This window comes from Callithrix jacchus, chromosome 16, assembly GCF_049354715.1.
Source record: "Callithrix jacchus isolate 240 chromosome 16, calJac240_pri, whole genome shotgun sequence".
Taxonomy (NCBI): Eukaryota; Metazoa; Chordata; class Mammalia; order Primates; family Cebidae; genus Callithrix; species Callithrix jacchus.
This window is the reverse complement of record NC_133517.1, coordinates 7,259,480-7,284,921: the sequence shown is the minus strand read 5'-3', so window position 1 is coordinate 7,284,921 and position 25,442 is coordinate 7,259,480. Positions and strand designations below refer to the sequence as shown.

Below are 25,442 nucleotides of genomic sequence, written 5' to 3'. Positions count from 1 at the left end.
TGGCAAGGTTTTTCTTGACTGGAACTCTGAGCCCACTTTATATTTCTCCATTTGCACCCATCTGCTGAGCTCATTGGGAGCTCTCTCACCTCCACAGCAGCACTCATAGCTGTCCTTGTGTCCCTGGTACCTAACAAAGTGCTAGGTGCCAGCGTATAGCAGGTGATGAGTAAGCAGTACGTGTTTTAGGATTGAATAAAATAAGAAAGAATAGAAAAGGAGGTAAGCTGATATTTAGCTGTCATATTTCCAACAACTATGTTTAAGACATAATATTAGCCCATATTTCTAAGAATCAGAAAACCAAGCTTCTAAGAAAACAAAAACTGACTTACGAGGATATGGTCTCTAGGAAGAGAATGTGGTAACAAATATACTTTAAAATTTTGCATGTTTTATCTGTCTCTGGTTGGAGGTATACAGTATAACTGTTTGAGTGATTCTGAAGTTTTCCTTTTAACTAAACTTAATGCATTATAATTCATTAAACAGAGGTGGACTAGCAGAAAGATTAAATGGACTGCAGAATCGAGAGAGATCTTCCATTTCTTTGTGGCGACATCAATGTATTTCTTACCAAAAGACACTTTCAGGTAAGGCTTATACAGGCACCTGAGACAATGTATAAAAACAATTTTAGTTAAAAGAATTTTTTTCTTCACTTTATTAATATATTTTTTTTAAATTATACTTTTAAGTTCTGTGGTACATGTGCAGAATGTGCAGGTTTGTTACCTGGTTATACATTTGCCAGGAATTTTTCCATTAAAATATATGAAGTTGGTTATTACTATTTTCATTACTTTAAAAACAATGTTTGTTTTTCCAACATTCTAATTTTGACAGACAAAAGTGATACGTAATTAATATCTACAACTTGATGAGTTTAAAGATAAGTACACCCTTGTGAAACCATTACCACAATTTGTGCTGTAAATCTACCCTTCACCTCCAAAAGTTTTGATCTGTTCTTATCATTAAGAGCACTCTACCCTCTTAGCAAAGTTTATTTTATTTTATTTCATTATTTAGAGACAGGTTCTCACTGTGTTGCCCAGGCTGGAATGTAGTGACATAATCATAGTGTACTGTAGCCTCAAACTCTTGGGCTCAAGCAAATCCTCTCACTCCAGCCTCCCGAGTGGCTAAGACCACAGGCTTGTGACACCATGCCCAGCTCCTCTTAGCAAAATTTTAAGTATACAATATAGTATGTTAACTATAGGCAGGATACTGTTCAGCAGATCTCTAGAACTTATTTATCTTATATAATCAAAACTTTGAACCCTTTTATGAATACCTACCTCTGTGTTGGTAGCCACTGTTGCAGGTTCTGCTTCTGTAGTCAGAGCACATAGTCAAGCAAAAGAAATAAAAGATATCCAAGTTGGAAAGCAAGAGGTAAAGTTATCTCTGTTTGCAGATGACATGATCTAATATCTAGAAAACCCTATAAGACACCCTGCCCCTGCCAAAAAAGGTTAGAACTAGTAAGTGAATTCAGCATAGCCACAGGATTAAAAATCAGCATACAAAAATCAATTGCATTTCTATATATTAACAATGAAATTTCTGTTTATTAACTATGAAATATTTTCTATTGGAAAATTAAGAAAGCCATCTCATTTACAATAACATCAAAAAGAGTGAAATACTCGAATAAACTTAATCATGGATGTTAAGGACTTGTACTCTGAAAACTGATTGTTTTATTCAGGTGTCATATAGGTCTCAGAAATTATCCAGGAGATGAGTCTATTCTTCCAAGGTCTAATCACTGAAAACTCTTGTTTCTTAACAAATTGTTTGATATTGAAAAGATACCACATGTCTAGAAAAGCCTCCTCTCGTCCTAAACAGTGCTGATTTAGTGGGTTTTTTTCTGTGTGTTTCCTCCATCTGGATTGCAGGGATGGGTAGGTAGGCACAGTCACATATACCAAACCAACGATTATTAGTATTTCATGGGGGATCATTAGGATGTACATTTTAATAGGCTTCCAGGTGATTTTTGCACATGCTAGAATTTAAGAAACATTATTCTTAGAGTTGATCCCCCCATTCCCAATAATGTATTCTACTAAATAGAATAATATATTCTACTAAATAGATCACTCAACTGTTATGTTCTCAACTATTATATTACACATTTCTTTAGAAGACTTTTCAATTCTCATCTCATTTATTCTTTCTAAAATCCTTTCTGAGGCCAGTTGCAGTGGCTCATGCCTGTATTCCCCATGGCAGAAGGATCACTTGAGGCTGAGTTCAAGACCAACTTGGGCAATGTAGTGAAATTCATTCTCTACAAAAAAAAAAAATTAAAAACCAACTGTACAGTTGTGGCACACATCTATAGTCCTAACTACTTGAGAGGCTGAGGTGGGAGATTTGCTTTAGCCTAGGAGTTCTAGGTCACAGTGAGCTATGGTTGCACCTCTGCACGCCAGCCTTAGTGATAGAGCAAAACCCTGTCTCTAAAAAATATGTAATAAAATCCTTTCCCAGCTGTCACTTAGCAATTGTCTTCTCTCACATTTTTGTATTAAAGTACTGTAATACGAAATACATATATATGTGTCAGGATGACCTAATACATATGACCCAAGTATACTTTTCTTTTTTGAGACAGAATCTCATTCTGTTGCTGAGGCTTGAGTTTAGTGGCACGATCCTGGCTTTCTGCAGTCTCCATATCCTGGGTTCAAGCGATTCTCCTCCTCAGTCCACCAAGTAGCTGGGACTGCAGGCACCAGCCACCACACCTGGCTAATTTTTTTATTTTTAGTTGAGACAGGGTTTTACCATGTTGGCCAGGTTAGTCCCAAACTCCTGACCTCAGGTGATCTGCCCGCCTGGGCCTCCCAAAGTGTGGAGATTACAAGCGTGAGCCACTGTACCTGGTCACTTTTTCTTTTATACATATCTGTGGGTCAATTCATTGTTATACTTATGACTTTGTTTCTTGTTTTTCTTTTTTAATATCAATTATTAGGACATTAAATAATAATCTTTGCAATTCATTTGATCACCTTGAAGGCCAGGTAGACATAAAGGTTGTCTTGTCTTATTATTTAAGGAAGTCTTAATAGCACATTGGCTTAAGCACAAAAAAGAATTTAATGGTACTTGTAATTGAATGCCACAGGGAAGACTTTATGCTTCAGACATACTGGTTTTGAAAAGGCTGGCAGTCATCTTCTATGTGGTAACTCTCAGCTTCAAGTCCAATAAAAAGAATGCTTTCTTTCCAGTATTTTACCAGAAATGCCCAAAATGACTTTCATTGATCTGGTAGAGACAGGAGTCCCTGATGGAAGTCATCCTAATGACTCTGGCCAGCATGGACTACAGTCAGTAACACTCTACCAGCCATATACTTAACTCATGATTATTTTATTTCCAGAGTTATTTGATAAAAACCAGCAGGAACCATTTGTAATTCTATAGTATGTTATCTCATTTTAGTCATTCAGTGATTCTTTATGTTCTCCTATTTATAAGTATTTGCATGTGTATGTTTAACCTCTCAAGTGTGAATGACCTTGAACTGGAACTTTGTCTTACACTCTACCTATCTCCACCTCTAAATAGTTTCTGTTTAATCTGTGTGTCACTCATCACTTTGGGATTCTATGATTATATTTTGTTCTGCTTGAACCAGAAAAATATTTTTCCTTGCCACTTAAATTCTCAAATTGCTCCTCCTTCTGTCCTCCTTTTGCCTCCCTTCTTTTGAAGTAGGGACATGAGAGAATGGTAAGCTTGGATTTCTTTCAACTGGATATAAATGTTTGCATTATTCTGTTTCAGGAAGGCTGTTTTCAGTTCTTAGTTGTAACATCAGCTTTGCGTTGGGATGGGGTGGATGGCGAGCTATCGGATGGAAAAGAGGAGCCTGGCACACAGGACTCTGGCTACTGAAGGCCTTAAAGACTAGAACCTGAAGATATCATTTGCTTATTTCATTGGCATTAATGCAGCACTTTTGTTTCCTTTTTCCACATGGGGAGATAGAATGTTAATTCTGTGAGGACTCTTAGAGACCTTCCAGTTTAAGCTCCTCTTTGGCAGATTGCCTAGAGGGAGGGAAGTGACTTGCTCTGATTATCTAGCCAAGGAAGAGACAGGGCCAAAACCAGGCCTCCTGATTCCCAGTGCCATGCTTTCAAACCCTGCCACCCTTCTGCCATATGAAAATAATCATTTTACTCCTCTGCCAGTTTCCTATTGAGATTACTAGTGGGGAATAACCAGGTAGTCCAAATTGGACTCTGTGTTTAGTCAGGTAGTGTCTTGAATTTTGCTGATGTTATTATAGTCTTGAAAAATTGTAAATATCTTCCAAATAGGAGCAAAATGTGGGCAAACTTTGAACTGGATCATAAATTCTTAAGAAATAGTTTGGGTTCTGTCTGTCCTCTTTCCTTCAGTCTCATCCTCATTGTTGCATCACATTTGGAAGTTTGATATCTATGGGTACAATGCCAAAGGCTTACAATATATTAAATCATTTAGTATGTAAAGTAATCTTCTAAAAGAGTTTGCTTTCCTTACTTTCCAGATGAAAAAACTATAGGTTGAGTATATGCTACAGATAACTAAGCCCAGATTTGTACTCTGAAGTTCAAGTTCTTATTCACTAATCTCTACAGAGCTTCATTAGTTAATCTGTTTGGGCTAGAGAAAGTTAGACTTAAGAAAACAAGGGATTAAGGAATCAGCAAAATTAGAAATATTGATACGGATGTTTTTCTTTTGAAAAAAATCTTTCAAAATGTAGGTCTTTATCACATTCTTGAGACAGTACTAATTGGAGAAGCATAGGACATAGGTTTGAAGATTGCTGAGACTGTGTAAATTGTGGAACTGTATAGGATGTCCTAAAATATTATGATTTTGATGAGAAGTGGCAGATTATCTTCTTAATTACTGATATTACTATAAGTCAGAAATCACTAGACATTGTCATCCTGGTTACTCATTATAGTGAATTGATCAAATTGTCAAGTATGTAGTTGACAGAGTGTCTTCTGCATGTCTGGATAGAAAAATATCAAGTTAAACTTGTATGACTGGTGGTCCAGAATGAAGGGAGAAAAAGGTGATTTTTTTTTTGTTTGGCTCATAACCAAAACATAGCTTATTTGGAATGTTCCTTACAATATCACTTCTTAAATTTTGTTCTAGACATTAAGTGTAGCTTGTCAAACTGAGGTTCTCCTTATCTCCTTAAGAGATAAGAAATTTTGGTTTACAAAATTGATCTGTAGATTATGATGATTTAGCTTGAGGTCTTTCTTTCCACTTGTCTTCCATTTGGAGAGTATTATTTAATTACCCCATAATTAAGAGGTACACTTTCTCCTGTATATTGATTTAAAATGTTTGAATGTCTGTAACACTTCTTTTTTCCCTTTTAAAACACTTTGTATTTAAAAATAATTATAGATTCATATGCAGTTAGAAATAATACTGAGGGATCCCTTGTACCATGCCCGTGGTTTCCCGCTGTAATGACATGTTTTATAACTGTAGAATGACAGGACAACCAGGATGATGATCTCAGATACAGTCCATTGACCCTGTTCAGATTTCACCAATATTACATGCATTTATGTGTGTGTGTGTGTGTGTGTGTGTGTGTGTGTTTTATGTAATCTTGTCACCTGTTACTATGGTCTGGATTTTTGTATCCTCTCAAAATTCATATGTTGAAACCTAATCACCAATTAGATGGTATTAGGAGGTAAGGCTTTTGGAAAGTGATTAGGTTATGAGGTGGAGCCCTCATGAAAGGAATTAGAAGAGACCCTTAAGAGCTAGCTGGTCCTTCCACCATGTGAGGATACATCAAGAAGAATCCATCTGTGAGAACATAGGTCCTCACCAAACACTGAATCTGCCAGAGCATTGATCTTGGACTTCCCAACCTGCAGAACTGTGAGAAACAAATTCCTGTTGCTTCAAATCCACATAGCTCTGGTTTGTTGTTATAGCAGCCAAGATGGATTAAAATACTTGGGTAGATTCATGTGACTATCACATAGTCCGGACACAGAAGGATCCATCACCACAAAGATCCTGTGCCACCCTTTATACCCATAGCCACCTCTTAGCGACTCTCCTCCCTCACCCCTTGCAGCCACTAATCTGTTTAACATTTCCATACTTTGTCATCTAAAAAATGTTACAGAAATGTAATAATATAGTTTATAACCTTTGGAATTGGCTTTTTTCACTCAGTCTAATTCCCTGGAAATTTATCCAAGTTGTTGTGTATGTCAGTATCTCACTCCCTTATATTGCTGGGTAGTATTCCATGGGACAAATGTGCCACAGTTTGTTGAACTCTTTGTTGACTGAAGGGCTTTTGGGTTGTTTCCATATTGGGTCATTACAAATAAAAGGTGCCGTAAACATTTGTGTACCAGTTTTTGAGGGAATATATGTTCTTATTTTTCTGGAATAAATGATCAACAGTGCAGTTGTGAGGTGTTATGATAAGGGCATGTTTTGCTTTGTTTAAAAATGCATATGAATATCAAATATTTCAGTGAGTATCTCTAGTACATCTTTCTAGGCTTAAGAAATTTTATTTTTAACATCTTTGCCATGTGGATGTCAATTTTTTCTTTCTTTCCTCCTGGATAGCTGACTTTACTGGGCTGTTTTATAACTCCTGCTTGTACCTTTTAACAATCGATGTTATCTTCCTTGTTGGTGCCTTCTAGTACGTTTCAGTATAAAAGACATACATATCAAGATTCTTTGTGATACACTGAGAAGGTATTGAGCTTGGCTTGAAAAGAGCAACAAGCCAGGCACGGTGGGTCACGCCTGTAATCCTAGCACTTTGAGAGGCCGAAGCAGATGGATCACGAGGTCAGGAATTCAAGACCAGCCTAGACAACATGGTGAAATGCCATCTCTACTAAAAATACAAAAAAAAAATTAGCCAGGTGTGGTGGCGCATGCCTACAATCCCAGCTACTCTGGAAGCGAAGGCATGAGAGTCACTTGAACCTGGGAGGCAGAGGTTGCCATGAGCTGAGATGGTGCCACTGCACTCCAAAATGGGCAATAGAGCAAGACACTGTCTGAAAAAAATAAAAGAGCAGCAAGAAGCACAAGTGTTGCACACAAAGGCCTTGCAGGGAATGTGGTTTGATGACATGGCAGGGGGTGGGCAGGGGAGCCCGGATCATGCAGGGCCTGGAGGCATTGGCTAGATTTTACTTCCAAGGTGATGCCATGGAAACTTGCACTTTAAAATGTAGCTATGGCATAGAGAATGGTCAACTATAGAGGCAAGGGGAAGTTGTGTTCTATTTATCTTCAGAAATCATTGTATTTTTCCTTTTCTCAAGGAGGAAACAGTTTCCCAACATCACTCTGCTCTTTATCTTCATGTTAGTGAGCAGCGATTACTAAGTGATATTCAAAGCATTTTACATGTATGTTAACTAATTAAGCCCCCACAATTACCCTTTTAGTTACGTCCTGCTCTCCTTACTTTAGAGATGAGGACAGTGCAGACACAGGAGAATATGAATGGATATAAGCCAATGTGCCTGCCAGTGGGTGGTGGAGCCAGATTTACACTGGGCAGCCTAATGTGGCCCATGTTCATGGCCCACTTGTCTTGGGGGCACGTCTGGGCAGAACTGAGTTCAGGAGATGCGAGTGCAGCAGTGGTTACTCCCTGGCTCCCTTGTCTGATCTCTGTGACAAATATTTTCACAATATGTTTGATACCATTGTTTTTAAAACTAAAAATAGTTACAAATGTTCTTATATTTTTTTGAGTAGGGGCTCCCTCTGTTGCCCAGGCTGGAGTATAGTTGCATCATCACAGCTCACCATCATCATCGCAGCCTCAAGCACCTGGGCTCAAAGGACTCCTCCCACCTCAACCTCCAGAGTGGCTGGGACTACAGGCACATGCCACCACACCCAGCTGTTTAAAAAAATATTTTTTTTTTCCTGTATAAATGGAGCCTTGCTATGATTTCCAGCCTGGTCTTGAACTCTTGGCCTCAAAGGAACCTCCCTTTGCAGTCTCCCAATGCATTAGAATTACAGGCATTAGCCACCACACCCGAACCTTTAGATGTTCTTAAATGCAGAAAAACTTCTTGTATTATACAGGAAGAGAGTAAAAAAAGAACAGGTGATACCAAAGAAAGTGATGGGCTTCAGATGAATGATTTTTCACAATAAGATATTTTGGGGGAAGGAGGAGGGTCTTGCTCTGTTGCACAGGCTGAAAGTGCAGTGGCACCATCATGGCCCACTGAAGCCTCTCTTCCAGGGCTTCAACAGTCCTCTTACCTCAGCTTCCTGAGTAGCTGGGACCACAGGCATACACCACCAGGCCCAGCCAATTTTTAAATTTTCTTCATTGAGACAGATTCTTACTATGTTCCTCAGACTGGTCTTGAGCTCCTGGGCTCAAGTGATCCTCCTGCCTCAGGCTCCCAAAGTGCTGGAATTATGGGCCTGAGCCACTACACCCGGCCTCAAAATGAGATTTTTGTTCCTAAAAGTTCCCTTTAAACTTCAAGGAAAAGGGTGTAGGAAATAATAAAAATACAAACAAAATCAATGAAGTTCAGTAGTCCTTACTGTTGTCCAGAGCAGAATTCCCCCTGAATTGTTTTTCCCTCAATGTGATCTCTGTCGAATATGTTACCATATGTGTGAGGGTGTGTGTGTGTGTGTATATGTGTGTGAGTGCTTGCTTCAGAACACCCTCTGACGTGCCTGTGAAGGTGGAACTGCTGTGGGTTTTCTGTGTGTGTGTGTGTGTGTGCGTGTGTGTGGGAATGTGTATGTCTTCAAAAAGTGTTAAATACGTCATACTGAAGATAGTATCCTAAGATGCAAAGAATGAACTTAGCTCTTCATGTCAGTATTGCAGTAATAGCTTTTGTGTTAGGATTTGTTTTGTTTTTTAGCTTTTTGCTGCTGGGTCATATTCAGCTGAAACTTTCATAGGTCACAAAATGGCATAACTTCTGTGAATGTCTTTTATCCACTTCTCAACAGCATCTTGATGCTGCCACCAGGAAACCTTGCTTTCATTTTACACCACTAGCCAATACATGGGTACTTTCCACCTAGTTTGAGGACAGCCCAACCCAGCTTACCTAGATTAGGTACTGAGTCTCTTTAAGAAATAAATTTAGGCCAGGCACAGTGGCTTACACCTGTAATCTCAGCACTTAGCAACACTGAAGTGAAAGGGTTGCTTGAGCCCAGGAGTTTGAGAGTAGCCTGGGCAACAAATTGAGACTCCATTTCTACGAAAAATTAGCCAGGCGTGGTGGGACGTGTCTGTGCTCCCAGCTCAGGCAGGATGATCAGCTGAGCCCAGGAGTTCAAAGCTGCAGTGAGCTGTGATTGCACCAGTGCACTCCAGCCTGGGTAACATAGTGAGACCCTGTCTCAAAAAAATTTAAAAGAAAAAGAAAAAAAAAGAAATTCACACACAGTGATCTATTGGATAAGTTTCGATTTCAAGAATTCTTGTTTTCTTTTTCGTCCATTCAAAAATTTTAATTTCGTAAAATCTTTGTGTTGAGAATAATTATTTCCTTATTCTTCCTACTGTGACTTTTGCAAAAATTCACTGCCTTATTATTTTTCCAGTGCCACATTTTGTTACACATTATCCTAGTCAAAGATTTTGTTGTTGCTTGGTGGGTTGTTTGAGTTGTGTTTGCCTCCAGAGCATAGGCTGGAGGGCAAAAAGATCTCCTGACACTCTGTGTTCCTCCTTGGATTTCTGGAATACTAGACTTGAAAGTTTTTCAAAGACTATGAAGTGAATAGAGTTCAGATTGATGCAGATAATGCAAGTGAGGGTGTCCTTCAGGCTAGACACTAAGCAGGTTGCACTCACAGCCTTCACATGGCTGTCCTCAAGGTCACCCAGCAGGTTAGAGTGTGCCTTCCAAACCCTAACAGTGTTCACATATTCCACACTCTAGCCCTTAGAGTTACAGATTATTGGTTAAAGGAAGAAGACTGATTTGGGGATCAGGGAGGCAGGGCCTCTACTCTTTTAAATTTTAAATATTTAGCTGCCCCCCCCCCTTTTTTTTTAAATAGAATCTTGCTCTTTTGCAAGAGCAAGTGCAGTGGTGCAGCCTTGGCTCAGTGTAACCTCCGCCTCTTGCGTCTAGATGATTCTTATGCTTCAGCTTCCTGAGTAGCTGGGATTACAGGCGCCCACCACCATGCCCAGCTAGTTTTTGTATTTTTAGTAGAGCTCACCTCAGCCTCCCAAAGTGCTAGGATTACAGGCATTAACCACCGCACCCTGCCTTTGGCTACCTATTAAGCAAGACACTTGTTTTTTTTAAATTTAAGATCACTTCCATTAGCTAATTTAAAAACAATGATTCTCATTTAAATTTATAGAGGATAAGCAACTAAGTAATATTCTCAGTAGTTTTCAGTCATACAGAGGAAAATTTTGCATGTGCTCATATTTCTGTGTTTAATCTTGTTGTATGAAGTAAATGCTTTACTGGTCCCTATATCTGGTGGTGGGGATTGGATACTGGGAAGTGAGAGTCACAGATACCAAGCTGGCAGGTCACATTCATTGACTTACTCAGCAGTTGCTCAGCAGGGGCCTCCAGTGTGCTAGGCTCCTTGCTGGGCACTAAAGACACACAGTGAATAAGCAAGATCTGGTCACTGCACCCTTAGACCTTCTCTTTTAGTGGACTAGATGGATGACAAGCAGAGAGAAAATCGGGACAGGTTAGGGAAGTCTGTGTGGGTGTGGTGGGAGCTGTGCAGGACAGGCTATGGAAGCAAGCTTCATATTTACAGTGTGTAACTACAACTTCTGTCTACTTTCTGAGCCAGAATATCAATGTGAGATGCCTAAACAGTTTTGGGATAGTGGGAGTTCTGTTATTTATTTGTTTTTGCTAGAAAAAATATATTTTATGTAACAGATTTTAAGTAGCCCGTATTTTAAATATTTTTTCTTGCATAAAATTATTATATTTGAAAGATTTCTTTAGGTTATTATTGAAGTTCGATAAGAAGCAGTTTATTTAGTATATATTATGTTCACCCAGTAGGGTGGAAGAAAATTTTGGTCTAGGCTTACCTTTGCCATGTGAATATTTGCTTTTATTGAATTACTATTTTTTGTTGAAATATAAGAAACTACAGAAAACACAGATATACAACTTAACAAGTATTATATAGCAAGTGCCCCCGTAACTACCACTATGTAAAGAATAGAAATAGGCCAGGCATGGTGGCTCACACCTGTAATTCCAGCACTTTGGAAGGCCGAGGCAGGAAGATCACAAGGTCAGGAGTTCCAGACCAGCCTGGCCAACATTATGAAACCCCGTCTCTACTAAAGATACAACAACAAAAAAAGCCAGGCCCGGTGGCGCACACCTGTAATCCCAGCTACATGGAAGGCTGAGGCAGGAGAATCACTTGAACCCTGGAGGTGGAGTTTGCAGTGAGCTGAGATCGTACCATTGCACTCCAACATGGGCAGCAGGGCAAGACTCTGTCTTAAAAAAGAAAAAAAGGAATAGAAATAGATGGTTTTCTATTCAGTATTTTTTTACTCACTGCATCGATATTGTAAATTGATGCCTTGTGCCTTTTTATTTTTTCTTGGCAAATGACTGTAGTATTTTGACTAATCAGCTGGGTGCAGTGGCTCATGCCTATAATCTTGGCACTTTGAGAGGCTGAGATGGGTTGGTCAGGAGGTGAGGAGATCAAGACCATCCTGGCCAACATCCCATCTCTACTAAAATACAAAAAACTAGCCAGGCATGGTAGCGCGTGCCTGTAGACCCAAGTACTCTGGAGGCTGAGGCAGGGGAATTACTTGAACCCGGGAGGCAAAGGTTGCAGTGAGCCAAGATCACGCTACTGCGCTCCAGTCTGGTGACGAAGCGAGACTCCATCTAAAAAAAAAAAAAAAAATTGACTAGTTACTTTTTTTTACTTTGTTTCCTACTACTTTCATTCAACATTTATTAAGCAACAAGTAGATGTCCATCATTGACAGAACTGTCTGATTTCATCATAACATTATAATTCATTTTTCCTTGCTTGCTTTTTTAAGATATTAAAACTTTATTCTTTAGAAGAAAACAAAACAGTATTTCACACTTGAAGATGTTTTCATAACAATCTTAGTCTGTTTTGTGTTGCCATAATAAAATACCACAGACTAGATTATTGATAAAGAAATTTGTTTCTCATATGTCTAGAGGCTGGGAAATCTACTGTCTGCCTCACTGGAAGAACACAAGCCTGAGAGAGGGAGGGGAAGGTGGTAGAACTTACCCTGTAATGAGGAGCCCACTCCCATGGTAATGACATTAATCCCTGAGGGCAGAGCCCTGGCACCTCCTAAAGATCACCTTTCAACACTGTTTCATTGGAGAATAAGCTTCCAATACATGAACTTTGGGAGATACATTCAGACCATAGCAATAACATCTATAACTTTCCATTTATTGAAGTACATTTTGAAGAATCAAAAGAAAGAAAGAAAGCCTAAGAGAATAAAGTATTTCTTAGGATTTGTAAAGGAGAAAAACTGTGATGAGTTACTGCTTGAAGAATATTGTGTTTATATAATTTCAAGAGAAACTAAAATCATACGCTATTTCCATTTTCTGATGATTATGATAAAATACTCATACAGGGTAACACTCCTGGATGCTTCTAATGCTTTTAGATTTTCTTCACATTATATAATGGTTTGGAAATATTTGTAAACATTATAAATATCATAAATATTTATAAAATATAAAAATTTTGATAAATAAAAAATAATTGTCAGAAGCAGTTAAGAATTCCATTGGAAAAGGGGTTGGGACAGGGTTGTTTTTTTTTTTTAATATACCTTTTAGAAAAGAAATCCGTCAAAATCAAGTGTTGTTTTTACCATTGTAGTGAGATAAATGTGAAGTCATAGAAAACTGCACCCTGAATTTTACTTACAAAGTATAAAAAATTATACTTCTGTGTCAAGAAATGAAAAATTCAATAACAAGACTAGTTTCTGTAATACGGTAGTTTTCCAGAACGAAGAGTGTAGTGATCTTTGTCCTTGGACGAGATCAGTTGTCAACAGCCTGACATGCTTGGTGTATAATCTCCAATACCTCCACACCCTCCTTGTTACTGTGTGAACCTTAGGTGAGTGTCTCTGTGTACCAGATGCAGAGAAACAAGGAGGCTGAGACAGCCCTGACCCTCAGGCAACCTCGGGAGCAGTGTATGTGGTGCTCCCACAGTGCAGTCCATAGAGTGGGGCTTCCTTAGTCTCATCGCAAGCGTGTAGCCAGAAATCTGGCCCCGCACCTGTTTCTTACTGCTTCCAGGAACCCCTCCAAAGCCCCTGAGATGGGTTGTGGTCTAGGGTCACCACTTGAGTGGTTGGGAGAGGAAGAAGGAATGTTGAGGTTGGCGATTTCTTTTCTTTTTTTTTTTTTTTTTTTTGGAGACACAATCTCACTCTGTCATCCAGGCTGGAGTGCAGTGGCATAATCTCAGCTCACTGTAACCTCCACCTCCTGGGTTCAAATGATTCTCCCACCTCAGCCTCCTGAGTAGTTGGGATTACAGGTGCCAGCTGCCACACCCAGCTGATTTTTGTATTTTTGGTAGAGATGGGGTTTCACCATGTTGACCAGGCTGGTCTCAAGCTCCTGACCTCAAGTAATATACCTGGCCTTGGCCTCCCAAAGTGTTGGGATTATACACATGAACTACCATGCCCGGCCCACGGTCAGCGATTTCTATACAGAAATGGTGTGAGTTGGAGGCTGAACAAGGAATCTTGTGTAGATACATGGGTGTCTATAAGATTTCACTAATTTCCTTGATGCAGTATTTTCTAATAATTAAAGCCTAACTTGGTGTCGAAAATGGTAGACTGGTCATTTCTCCCAAGACAAGTCAGTTGGTAAAATAAGATCCCTTTTATTTAATTGAAAATAAGTGTTAGAAAATAAATATTTAATCTTAGTATTCTAGTATTGTATATTTAAACCCAGAAAAGGTAGGTGTATGATGAGCCACTCATTTAATTTAGCCAATTCTTGGCAATAGTTTATGCCTTTAAAATCTTTAGTTTCTGTGGGAATTTTTTTGTGTAATAGCAAACATTTTAAAAAACAATTTTTTTTTTAGATTTAAGAAATGAGAACGGATTAAAGAAGAGTTGTTAATGTCAACATCTTTTAAAAAGTCATTTCAAATTTTTTCTTAAACTTCCTTGCTGGGTTGTCTTCTCCCTCTCTGTGCTTCAGTTGAAACCATTGCCCACTCAGCGTGGGTCAGCTCTGATTTGGCCAGAGAAGTTTTGCTTCCATTTCTTGTCTTACTTCCCCTTTCCTCTGGGGTCAGGGGAGCTGACTCTGGATTATCTCCCGCTTCCCTCTGGCCAGTAAAACCAGAATGCCAACTATAGTATTCAAACTTTTATTTTTCCCACTGCTATATCCTTAGCCACTTTTCAGTGCAGCAGTGATATTTAATATTATTCTTTGTAGTCATGGAAGATTTTGTGGAAATACTCAGGCTGAACTATTCTAGTCAGGAAACAAACTGTGATACAAGTTAGAGCTATGATTCCATGTCACAATATATCATAATTTCCAGTGGTCATTTTAAGTGTGTATTAACAGAAGAGTAAAGAGTTCTTATTAGAATTTAATAATACCAAGTTAATTGATAATTTTATTAAAAATAATGGTGAGACCTAAGAAATAGAGGAAGGGGTACTTAATACCAAACTCAGTTCCCTAGCTGTCACTCCATAGCTACTTCCATTTATGCCTTTGTTCCTAGAAATACATTATTTCTTGTAAATTTTCATAGCCAAAGAACTATGAAGTGAGATTCCATGATACTATGGAATTAAATGATGCTTTTAGATTCCCAGTGTATTTATTTCATCTGTACTTTCTCCATTTCTTTTTCCATGAAAAGAAAAATCTTTTCATTTTTCATATAGTTTTAAGGTTAGTTTCTCATAGACCTGAAGTTTAAGAGATTCTTTCTACTGTGTTGTAAGTGATCCAAAAATAAGACTGCAAAGTTAGTCTATTCTACATATATAGTGTGTAAAACATGTTTCCTGTTGAAACTTGTTGATTTCCGTATATGGCTTGACAAATATTCATCCATAGGGTTAAATTGGGACATTGTTTATGATGAAAATTATCTGTACATTGAAAACCCTGTTTTTGACCTTAAGGACAAGTATCGATTTTGGCAAGGGAGCATTATCTTTGGCTTGCTAAACAAATTGTCACTTTTACTCTCCAGCCTGGTTTGGAATCATGTTGGCATTTGTCCATGCTATGAAATTTTGTGCATGCCATCTTAACCTTTCTACTAATCTAGTTTTCCAAACTTCTTGAGCTCACTTTTATTTTCAAAAGGGTTCTAGGTTTTCCATTGGGATCCTGTTGCCTTGAGAAGCCTGTTGGAATACACAAGCCCAGACTGGATTTCTCCTTACCGTTCATGGAGCTTGCTGCAGGGGGCATGGGTCGCAAGGCAGGTATCCATGCTCTGCCCAGCCCTGGTTGAAGATCTTCTGGGAAGGTGATCCTAGAATGGATTACTGCTTATCATTCAGCACTTGTTATTTTTCTGACCAGATGGTAAATTTGTTTTTCTGTTTTAATATAGGGAACTTTTCAGCTGGCAGATGGAATAAAAAAGTTCTTGAATTAGTAAAATTCCTCGTGAAGTTGGAAAAAAATGGAAACTATGACTTTGCGTCGTGAGAGTGATTTGAAAGAGTAGCCTGTAGCCCATGTTCACTCTCTTTCCATCCTAGTACTGCACAGTCTCTTTTCCACCAGTGTGCAGAAAATATCACCTTCCTGAGTGCCGCCTCATTGCAGCACACACATGGCCTGTCACCTATCTTCCTCAGCTTCAAGGACAGTGCTCCTTCTTGGTTTTCTGCCTTCTGTACCCATTTCTCCATGTGCTCCTTCAACATGGGCTCCTCAGACTTCTGCCAGCACCTCTTTCATTCTTGTTCCATGTGCCCCTCCTTGGTATTCAGTGACCTTCATGGCTGCTTCTGCCCAGCCTCTGTTCTGCCGGATCTCACGGCCCCACCCCAGTCCACCTGCGCTTGAGCATCCTGCACACTTCAGACGCAGCATGGCCCGCCTTTTCCTCCCCTGGTCTGTTAACTCAGCAATCTTTGATTGGGCTTTCTCTGACATGTTTTCTATTTTTGGGGGTTTTTTGTTGGTTTCTTTGTTTGTTTGTTTGTTTTGAGATGGAGTCTTACTCTGTCACTCAGGCTGGAGTGCAGTAGCATGATCTTGGCTCACCGCAACCACTGCTTCCCGGGTTTAAGCAGTTCTTCCACCTCAGCCTCCCGAGTAGCTGGGATTATAGGTGCCCACCACCATGCCCGGCTAATTTTTTGTATTTTTAGTAGAGATGAGGTTTGATCAGGCTGGTCTCAAACTCCTGACCTCAGGTGATTCACCTTCTTCAGCGTTCCAAAGTGCAAGGAGTACAGGTGTGAGCCACTGCATCTGGCCTCTCTGACATGTTTTCAGTCCGTCTCATCCCCAGATTCAGATGATGATTCTACTGCAGAGTGTTCTCTCAAGCAGATCTCATTTACTACATCCGCCACAACCTCTGCTCAGGCCCCTGTTCTCCTGTGCCAGGATTGTTGTGTTAGGCTCTGCCTGGTCGTCTTGCTGCCATCGACCTTTCTTTTGTTTTCAGCCTATCAGGATTATCATCATAAGAGGCAAATCTGATACTGTTACCCTCCTGTTTTAAGACATTTTCATTGACTGCCTAGTGTCCATGGGACAAAGCTTCATTATCTGAAGGCTCTTTGGGGTGACATTCTTTGTCATACACTCAGCCCAACTGTCTTGATCTCAGTTTTCACTTCCCCCATTCTGTGGCCCCCAACCTCCATGTGCACAGAATGCAATAATTCCATGAGTCAAAGCCATGCCTTTCATGGGATAAGTTGGGCAGCAGGCCTAATACATGTACTTTTATCTCTTAATGCTCTGTTTGTAATTATAATTCCAGTATCCTGTAGTTAATACAGTTAATTCCCCAAAATATAAGCAAATAAGAACTGCACAAAGTGCTACAAAGATGTATAGGGCATCCCTGAGCCATGCCTAGTAATTTAAAAATGTTATAACATGGCATCAGAGTACAGAAATGGCCCTCATCAGGCAGTGTTGGTTCTGGTCCCAACCTGGCCAGGGCTGAAGGCCTATGTGGGTTACTTCATCTGTGCTGCAGTTTTTTAACTGAGAAAGAGTGACTTTGTTAAACCGTGGGTTATTTCCACTTTTTGAAGTTGATATTGCTGTTTTCCCCTGTCTTGTCTGTTATTCCTATGTGAAAGTCTCTCTCAGAGTGCTTTTAACTTTGTGTCTTTTAACTTTTGTGTCTGATGCCCATGAAGCTTTCCCAGCATCAGTACACTCTGATCTTGTGCACACCTTTCAGGAGAGACACTTCGTGGTAATGGTCGCTCTGTGTTTTTGTCACTGCATTATCTCATTTTAATCCTTAAGCTAATTTCTCTTCTTTTTCTTCTTTTCACTGCCTGTTTGTTGAAATGCCATACGAAGAAGATGGCAGCAAGACACAAATATCTTCTTATGTCTAGGAGTTGTGAATTTCCCATACTCCATTTGGACATGCCCTATTCTGGCTTATCACAGGGTTTGCCTGTTTCCACCCAAATTAAGATAAAGTAGAAGTTGTTCATTAGAATGTCCTTTATCGATAGTCGTTATGGCAGGGGCCAGATTAATGTTGGAGTTTAAAAATCAAGGATAAGGGGGCAGGAGGGATTCCCCGGACTCTTGTCAGTTCATCAGTAAGTGTATTTTCAACTCTCCCTGCTGCAGAGATTCAGTGTGTTGGCCTCATGCTGGAGAGGCCCGATGCCCAGATGCTCCTAGCGTTCCTCGGGATGGTTTAGAGGTAGGTTTGTGAGGACTATAGTGACTACCCATAATTAGTAACTTACTATTTTAACATTGGGTTCTTGCAGTTTTTCCCAACACATTTGTTTCTCTGTTGATGCCACATTTATAAAAATGCAAATACCTAAATACCTGTTTCTGTACTTTGTCATTAGCAATATGACCTTTTAAAAGTTTTCAGTGTGATTACTAGACACCATTTTAATTCTATTTTGTGAACCAAAATTATCATCTATAGTTGTATGAAATAAGGTGTTTTAAATGAAAAAGGTTTCAATAAAGAACCCCCATTCTGGATACTCAAGAGTGGAAGGTGTGGCTGGTCATCGGCGTCAGTGTTTGTGCTGGGCAGTCCTGTGTTTATAGCATTGTCCCATCTCAGCTCAGGCTGCCATCACAGAATCCCATAGACTGTGACATAAAGAACAGACAGTTCTTTCTCACAGTACTGGAGGCTGGTAGCCAGGGCACAGTGTGGTGGGGTCCTGGTGAGGGCCCTCCTACTGGTTTTAGGCAGCGGCCTTCTCACTGTGTGCTCACAGGGCCTTTCCCATATGGGTGCAGGGAAAAAACAAGTCCTCCAGTGCTGCCTCTTATGAGGAGACTAAGCCTGTCAGATCAGGGTCCTACCGTTAGGACCTCATTTAACCTCAGTTACTTCCTTGGTGGCCCCATCTCCAAATACAGCCAGACTGAGGATTAGGGATTCAACATAGGAATTTTGAGGGGACACCAACTTTCAATCTATAACACACCCCAATTGTCTGGCTTAACTTGGTTTGGGGATCTGTTGCTTTTCTAGAGCCTTTGTTTGCTTTATTCTTTTTTTATTTTTTTTAGACAGAGTCTCACTCTGTACCCCAGGCTGGAGTGCAGTTGCACGATCTCGGCTTACTGCAACCTCCACCTCCTGGGTTCAAGTGATTCTCCTGCCTCAGCTTCCTGAATAGCTGGGATTATAGGCGCACACCACCATGCCTGGCTGATTTTTGTATTTTTAGTAGAGAAGGGGTTTTACCATGTCAGTCAGCCTGGTCTCAATCTCCTGACCTTGTGATCTGCCTGCTTTGGCCTCCCAAAGTGGTGGGATTACAGGCATGAGCCACCGCGCCCGACTTTGACTTTCTTTTAAAATTGGATATTTCATTGTCCACTCACTTTCTACAGGACAGTATAGGCTATTCCTACAGAATGAGTCACAGGAGGAGGTGGGGTCACTGTGACCCTGGAGGCCAAGGTACTCAGCTAGGCTTTGACTGCTCTCATCACTGGGGATTGTGAAAACAGTCTGATCGCCTGGTCAGTCTTGTCTACTTCTTTGTTTTGAGTTTTGTTTGTTTTTTTTTAAGAGTTGGGTTTCAGATTTCTGTTTCATGCTTAGAATAATTGTGGCTTTTGGAGAAGAATATTTTAAACTGGGTGAAAAGGCAAAAAATGTGGAATCAAGAAGTGAAAGCACAATTGTTTACAGTTCAGTAAGCAGTTGTGGTAAAGAAATGTGTCTATTCATCATTGCCAGATGACTTCAAATTTTATGGGGGAGCATAAATTTTAAACAAAAATGAATTGTGCTGTTTATAGGATAAATATGTGAATTTTTCCAGAATTTGTTTTTAGGCATTATAATCAGGTTCTCTTGCTTGCAACTTTATGAATTTTATCCTGAAGCTATCTATGAAATGAGTCTCATGTCATCCTATCAGATTTACTCAGAAATTAAAATTTTGATTTACTAAACATTACTAATACAATCAATAATTTAACAGATATTTACTTACCAAATCCTTATGGGAACATATTGTTATGTGTTTGAGAGTCCATGGTAAAATTGCTATTTGTTGTAACTTCTCAAAAAAAAAGACAGTATAAACAAGTAAATACAGTTAAGCTTTTAGTGCATGTTAATGAAAACATGGTACAATAGAATGAATAGATAAAATGTCATTTGGATTTGATTTTGGAATGTATTATTTATTTTTCTCTTTGAAGCATCATTTGAGTCAAGTTTAATTTGCATTCCCTGAGTACGCACAAAGTGCAGTTGGGGTGAAGCAGAGACAGGTCAGGAGCATCCTGGTTAGCAGTGAAGTCAACAGAGTCCCCCACGTGCTTTACATCAATTTGTATTAGGATTCATTTTTCTTACATATGTATTGGTACTGATTCAGGTGCAACACAGAGTTCATGGTTTAATAGATGAAACTGTTTACTTTCTGTGTTAAATCAGAGGTATAAACAAGACGTACAGTGATAACGTGTACGGGGAAATGGTAAACTGCAGAGTGGAAAGGAGAGTCATGCCCAGGGAGAAGCTCACCAGGGAGGCAGTGATGGAACTGTCTTAATGCACAATTGTTTACGTTTCACCTTGTCATAGAAATAATTTTAAATTGCTTGAATGAAACTATGGAATTTGAGACTAGAGCAGTAAGAAGTAACAGCTAACCAAGGACTTTCTATACAATGGCAAGTAGTTTGGATTTGATCGAGTGGCTAGCCATGGATGGGTGCAAGTACAGGGTGGCTGTCATTACATCTGCACTTACGAAGGTCACTCAGGTCAGCCTTATGAACAGTAGGTTGGAAGAATCAGGTACTAGACTTGGGAGGTCAGTTAGTACCAGATTATTATAATAACTAAGAGGCATCTCAATATTAATATCTGTCTTGTCCCAGTATTCTTATACTACCTGCACTTCCCAGAAAAGAAATGCATTTGTCTAGAAACCTTTACTGTCTCAGCAAATGTTAATTCAGTTCTTATTCTTGCTCAGGCCAAATACACTGAAGTCATTCTTGTACTCTCATTTTCACTCCTTGTCCATAAACAAGTCTTATTGGCTCTACCTTCAAAGAATATCTAGAATCTGACCATTTCTTACCTCTCCTGTCACTCCCTAGGTCCCAGACACCATCATCTGTCCTGGATTGCTGCAGACTCTCCTAACTAGCTTCCCTACTTTATCCCTGGTCCCCTCCAGTCTGGTCTCAACACAGCTCATCATTTGACTTCCCTGCTGGCTTCTTATCATATCCAAAGGAAATACCCAGGTTCACACTCTGAAGATAGAAGGCCTGTTTCTTCCCTGCTTGATGATTTCGAACTGATTTGATCTTCTTTTTTCCTGCCCAGGCTCCAGCTGACCACATTTAGTCCCAGACAGAACATGAATGGGCCGTTCTCTAAAAAGCTGGAGTGAACTTTTGGGGAAAGCTGAGACTACTAATCAGTATGCTGGGGCCACCAGAATATAGTCCTTTTTCTTTTGGCATTTGGAAGGCCTAAATGATCATAAGAATTATTAAAGTCAAATTATTTGACCTAAGTCTGAGATATTCTCATTTAAATGCAATCCTAAGATCCTAATCAGCATTAAATTCTGTTTATATAATTGTGCTAATGTAAATTTGTTGATTATTTGTTAACTCTTGGAGTCAGAATATGGCCGGAGCACAGAGATTTGGCATAGGTTATAAGATAGAACATTAACCTTGACAATGAAAGTGGAATTAGGTAGAATTAAAATTGTGTAGCATGTTGGGGAGGGAAAACATAGAGCAGGGTATATGCCTTTCTTCATTTTACAATGCTAGGAACCCCAAAACGCTATGCCAAGTGAGTAAAATAGGGAATAGAGTTTGTTAAATATGTTGTTTAAAACTTCACAAGTAACTAGAAACACCCCAAATCAAACCATTTTAGTAATTGATACATGTATTATTTGGGGGGGAAAGACATAAAACACTATTTTTAAAAGAGTAAAATGTACACTGATTATATAGCACAGTAGTTTGGAGTGTGTGCAGCAAGATGAATTACAATCATCACACCTTGTGATAACCAGTGTCAGAGTGTGTAATAAAGATAGAATCGTGTACACATAGGAAGCAGAGGGACTTTAAAACCCCCTGATGTCCATCGCTGACCATTGGTGTTTGCTCATGATTGTGTGTGTGTGTATGTGTGTCTGCACATTTACATGCATGCTAGGTGAAAGTGACAGAGAAAAAACGGTGGACACTTGATGAATTGACCTGAAGAAGACAAAAAGTATCAATTTCAGAGAATACTGGAACATATGTTTTAGAGCAGGATACTGGGTAGGCTAGCCTTCTGGGATATCTCTGAAGATAAAGAGAGACAGAACAATAATGTAGGAGGAAAATTCCAAATTACCATGTGGTCAGTGTTTAGAAAATGGACAACTTAACATTAGTGGCAATAATTATGTTATGAAAAGTATTTCTGTTAGAAAGACTTACTGTCCTCTATCAGAGAATAATTTCAGTATCTCTCCCCTTATACTAACTTGCTTCACTGTGTCGTTTCTTGCATAGTTATTTGTTATCCTCATAATAGATATTACTTAAAGATAACCTACTTAGGAAGACTTGACAGTTGACATGAGTGTAATTGGGCCCTGGCTACCTGTGTATTTCAACAACAAAAAATGCATTAAACTCAGGAGTCACAGACATACTTTGTTTTTCTGTCATTTACTCAATTTAGTATTATTTTTATTTTTTTAAATTATACTTTAAGTTCTGGGGTACATGTGCAAAATGTACAGGTTTGTTACGTCGGTATACAGATGCCATAGTGATTTGCTATGTCCATCACCCCATCATCTACATTAGATATTTCTCCTAATGTTATCTCTCCCCAATTCCCCAACTCCCTGCTATCCCTTCCCTAGCCTCCCCTCCCTCCACCAACAGGCCCCGGTGTGTGATGTTCCCCTCCCTGTGTCCATGTGTTCTCATTGTTCAGCACTCACTTATGAGTGAGAACATGTGGCCTTTGGTTTTCTGTTCTTGTGTCAGTTTGCTGAGAATGATGATTTCCAGCTTGTTCCATATCCCTGCAAAGGACATGAACTCATCTTTTTTTATGGCTGCATAGTATTCCATGGTGTATATGTGCCACATTTTCTTTATCCAGTCTGTCATTGATTGGGGTGGTTCCAGTTCTTTTCTATTGTAAACTGTGACACAGTAAACATACATGTGGATGTGTCTTTATAATAGAACGATTTATAATTCTTTGGGTATATACCCATTAATGGGATTGCTGGGTCAAATGGTATTTCTAGTTCTAGATCCTTGAGGAATCACCACACTGTCTTCCACAATGGTTACACTAATTTACACTCCCACCAACAATGTCAAAGCGTTCCTATTTCTCCACATTCTCTCCAGCATCTGTTGTCTGCTGATTTTTTTATGATCATCATTCTAACTGGTGTGAGTTGGTATCTCAGTGTGGTTTTGATTTGCATTTCTCTAATGACCAGTGATGATGAGCTTTTTTTCTTATGTTTGTTGGCTGCATAAATGTCTTCTTTTGGAAAAGTGTTGTTCATGTCCTTCACCCACTTTTTGATGGGTTGTTTGGTTTTTTTCTTGTAAGTTTGTTTTAGTTCTTTGTAGATTCTGGATATTAGCCCTGTGTCAGATGAGTAGATTGCAAAAATTTTTTCCCAGTCTGTTGTTTGCCGGTTTATTCTAATGATAGTTAATGATTGTTTCTTTTGCTGTGCAGAAGCTCTTTAGTTTAATTAGATCCCATTTGTCTATTTTGGCTTTTGTTGCCATTGCTTTTGGTGTTGTAGTAATGAAGTCCTTGCCTATGCCTATATCCTGAATGGTATTGCCTAGGTTTTCTTCTAGGATATTTGTGGTGTTAGGTCTTATGCTTAAATCTTTAATCCATCTGGAGTTAATTTTTGTATAAGGTGTAAGGAAGGGATCCAGTTTCAGCTTTCTGCACATGGCTAGCCAGTTCTCCCAGCATCAGTTATTAAATAGGGGAATCCTTTCTCCATTGCTTGTTTTTGTCAGATTTGTCAAAGATCAGATGATTGTAGATGTGTGGCATTACTTCCGAGTCCTCTGTTATATTCCTTTGGTCTAGATCTCTGTTTTGGTACCAGTACCCTGCTGTTCAGATTACTGTGGCCTTGTAGTACAATTTGAAGTCAGATAGCGTGATGCCTCCAGTTTTGTTTTGCTTAGGATTGTCTTGGCTATGCGGGCTTTTTTATGGTTCCATATGAAGCTTAAGGTGGTATTTTTCCAATTACGCGAAAAAAGGCAGTGGTAGCTTGATGAGGATAGCATTGAATCTATAAATTACTTTGGGCAGTATGGCCATTTTCATAGTGCTGATTCTTTCTAACCATGAGCATGGAATGTTTTACTATCTGTTTGTGTCCTCCCTTATTTCCTTGAGCAATGGTTTGTAGTTCTCCTGGAAGAGGTCCTTCACATCCCTTGTTAATTGTATTTTATTCAACTTGTTAGGTATTTTCTTTTTGTAGCAATTGTGAATGGGAGTTAACTCATGATTTGGCTCTCGGTTTGTCTATTAGTGTATAGGAATGCTTGTAATTTTTGCACATTGATTTTTATATCCTGAGACTTTGCTGAAGTTGCTTATCATCATAAGGAGATTTTGGGCTGAGACGATGGGGTCTTCTAAATATACAATCATGTTTTCTGCGAATAGAGACAATTTGACTTCTTCTTTTCCTAACTGAATATGCTTTATTTATCTTGCCTGATTCCCCTGGCCAGAATTTCCAATACTATGTTGAATAGAAGTGATGAGAGAGGGCATCCTTTTCTTATGCCAGTTTTCAAAGAAAATGCTACCAGTTTTTGCCCATTCAATATTGCGTTTGCTGTGGCTTTGTCATAAATAGCTCTTATTAGTTTGAGATACCTTCCATCAACACCTAGTTTATTGAGAACTTTTAGCATGAAGGGCTGTTAAATTTTGTCAGAGGTCTTTTCTGCATCTATTGAGATAATCATGTGGTTTTTGTCTTTGGTTCCGTTTATGTGGTGGATTACATTTATAGATTTGCATATATTGTACCACCCTTGTATCCCAGGGATGAAGCCGACTTGATCGTGTTGGATAAGCTTCTTGATGTGCTGTTGGATTCGGTTTGCCAGTATTTTATTGCAGATTTTTGCATCAGTGTTCATTTTCTTTTTTAGTTGTATCTCTGCCAGGTTTTACTATCAAGATGATGTTGATCTCATAAAATGAGTTAGGGAGGATTCCCTCTTTTTGTATTGTTTGGAATACTTTCAGAAGGAATGGTACCAGCTCCTCCTCTTTGTACCTCTGGTAGAATTCGGCTGTGAACCTGTCTGGTCCTGGACTGTTTTGGTTGATAGGCTATTAATTGCTCCCTAATTTCAGACCTTGTTATTGGTCTATTCAGGGATTCAGCTTCTTCCTGGTTTAGTTTTGGGAGAGTCTAAGTGTCCAGGAATTTATCCATTTCTTCTAGATTTACTGGTGTATGTGCATAGAGGTGTTTGTAGTAATCTGTGATGGTAGTTTGTATTTCTGTGGCATCGGTGGTGATATCCCCTTTATCATTTTTTATTGCATCTATTTGATTC

General features: G+C 39.2%; 1 protein-coding gene across 16 annotated transcripts in view; it reads left to right on the top strand.

Annotated features, from left to right (window-relative positions):
- Positions 1–25,442, top strand: part of SPIDR (scaffold protein involved in DNA repair) — a 512,165-nt gene that overhangs the window by 141,036 nt on the left and 345,687 nt on the right. For 12 of the 16 annotated variants that reach the window (XR_008477199.2, XR_013527828.1, XM_078352483.1 and 9 more), the window contains one exon: positions 493–593. The exons of the other annotated variants lie outside the window; for them this stretch is intronic. Coding sequence is in view for 8 of the 12 variants with exons in the window: in XM_078352483.1 (XP_078208609.1) it covers positions 493–593 (101 nt within the window). In the remaining 4 variants the exon portion in view is untranslated. The remainder of the gene's footprint in view (positions 1–492; positions 594–25,442) is intronic. 16 annotated transcript variants of the gene reach the window in all.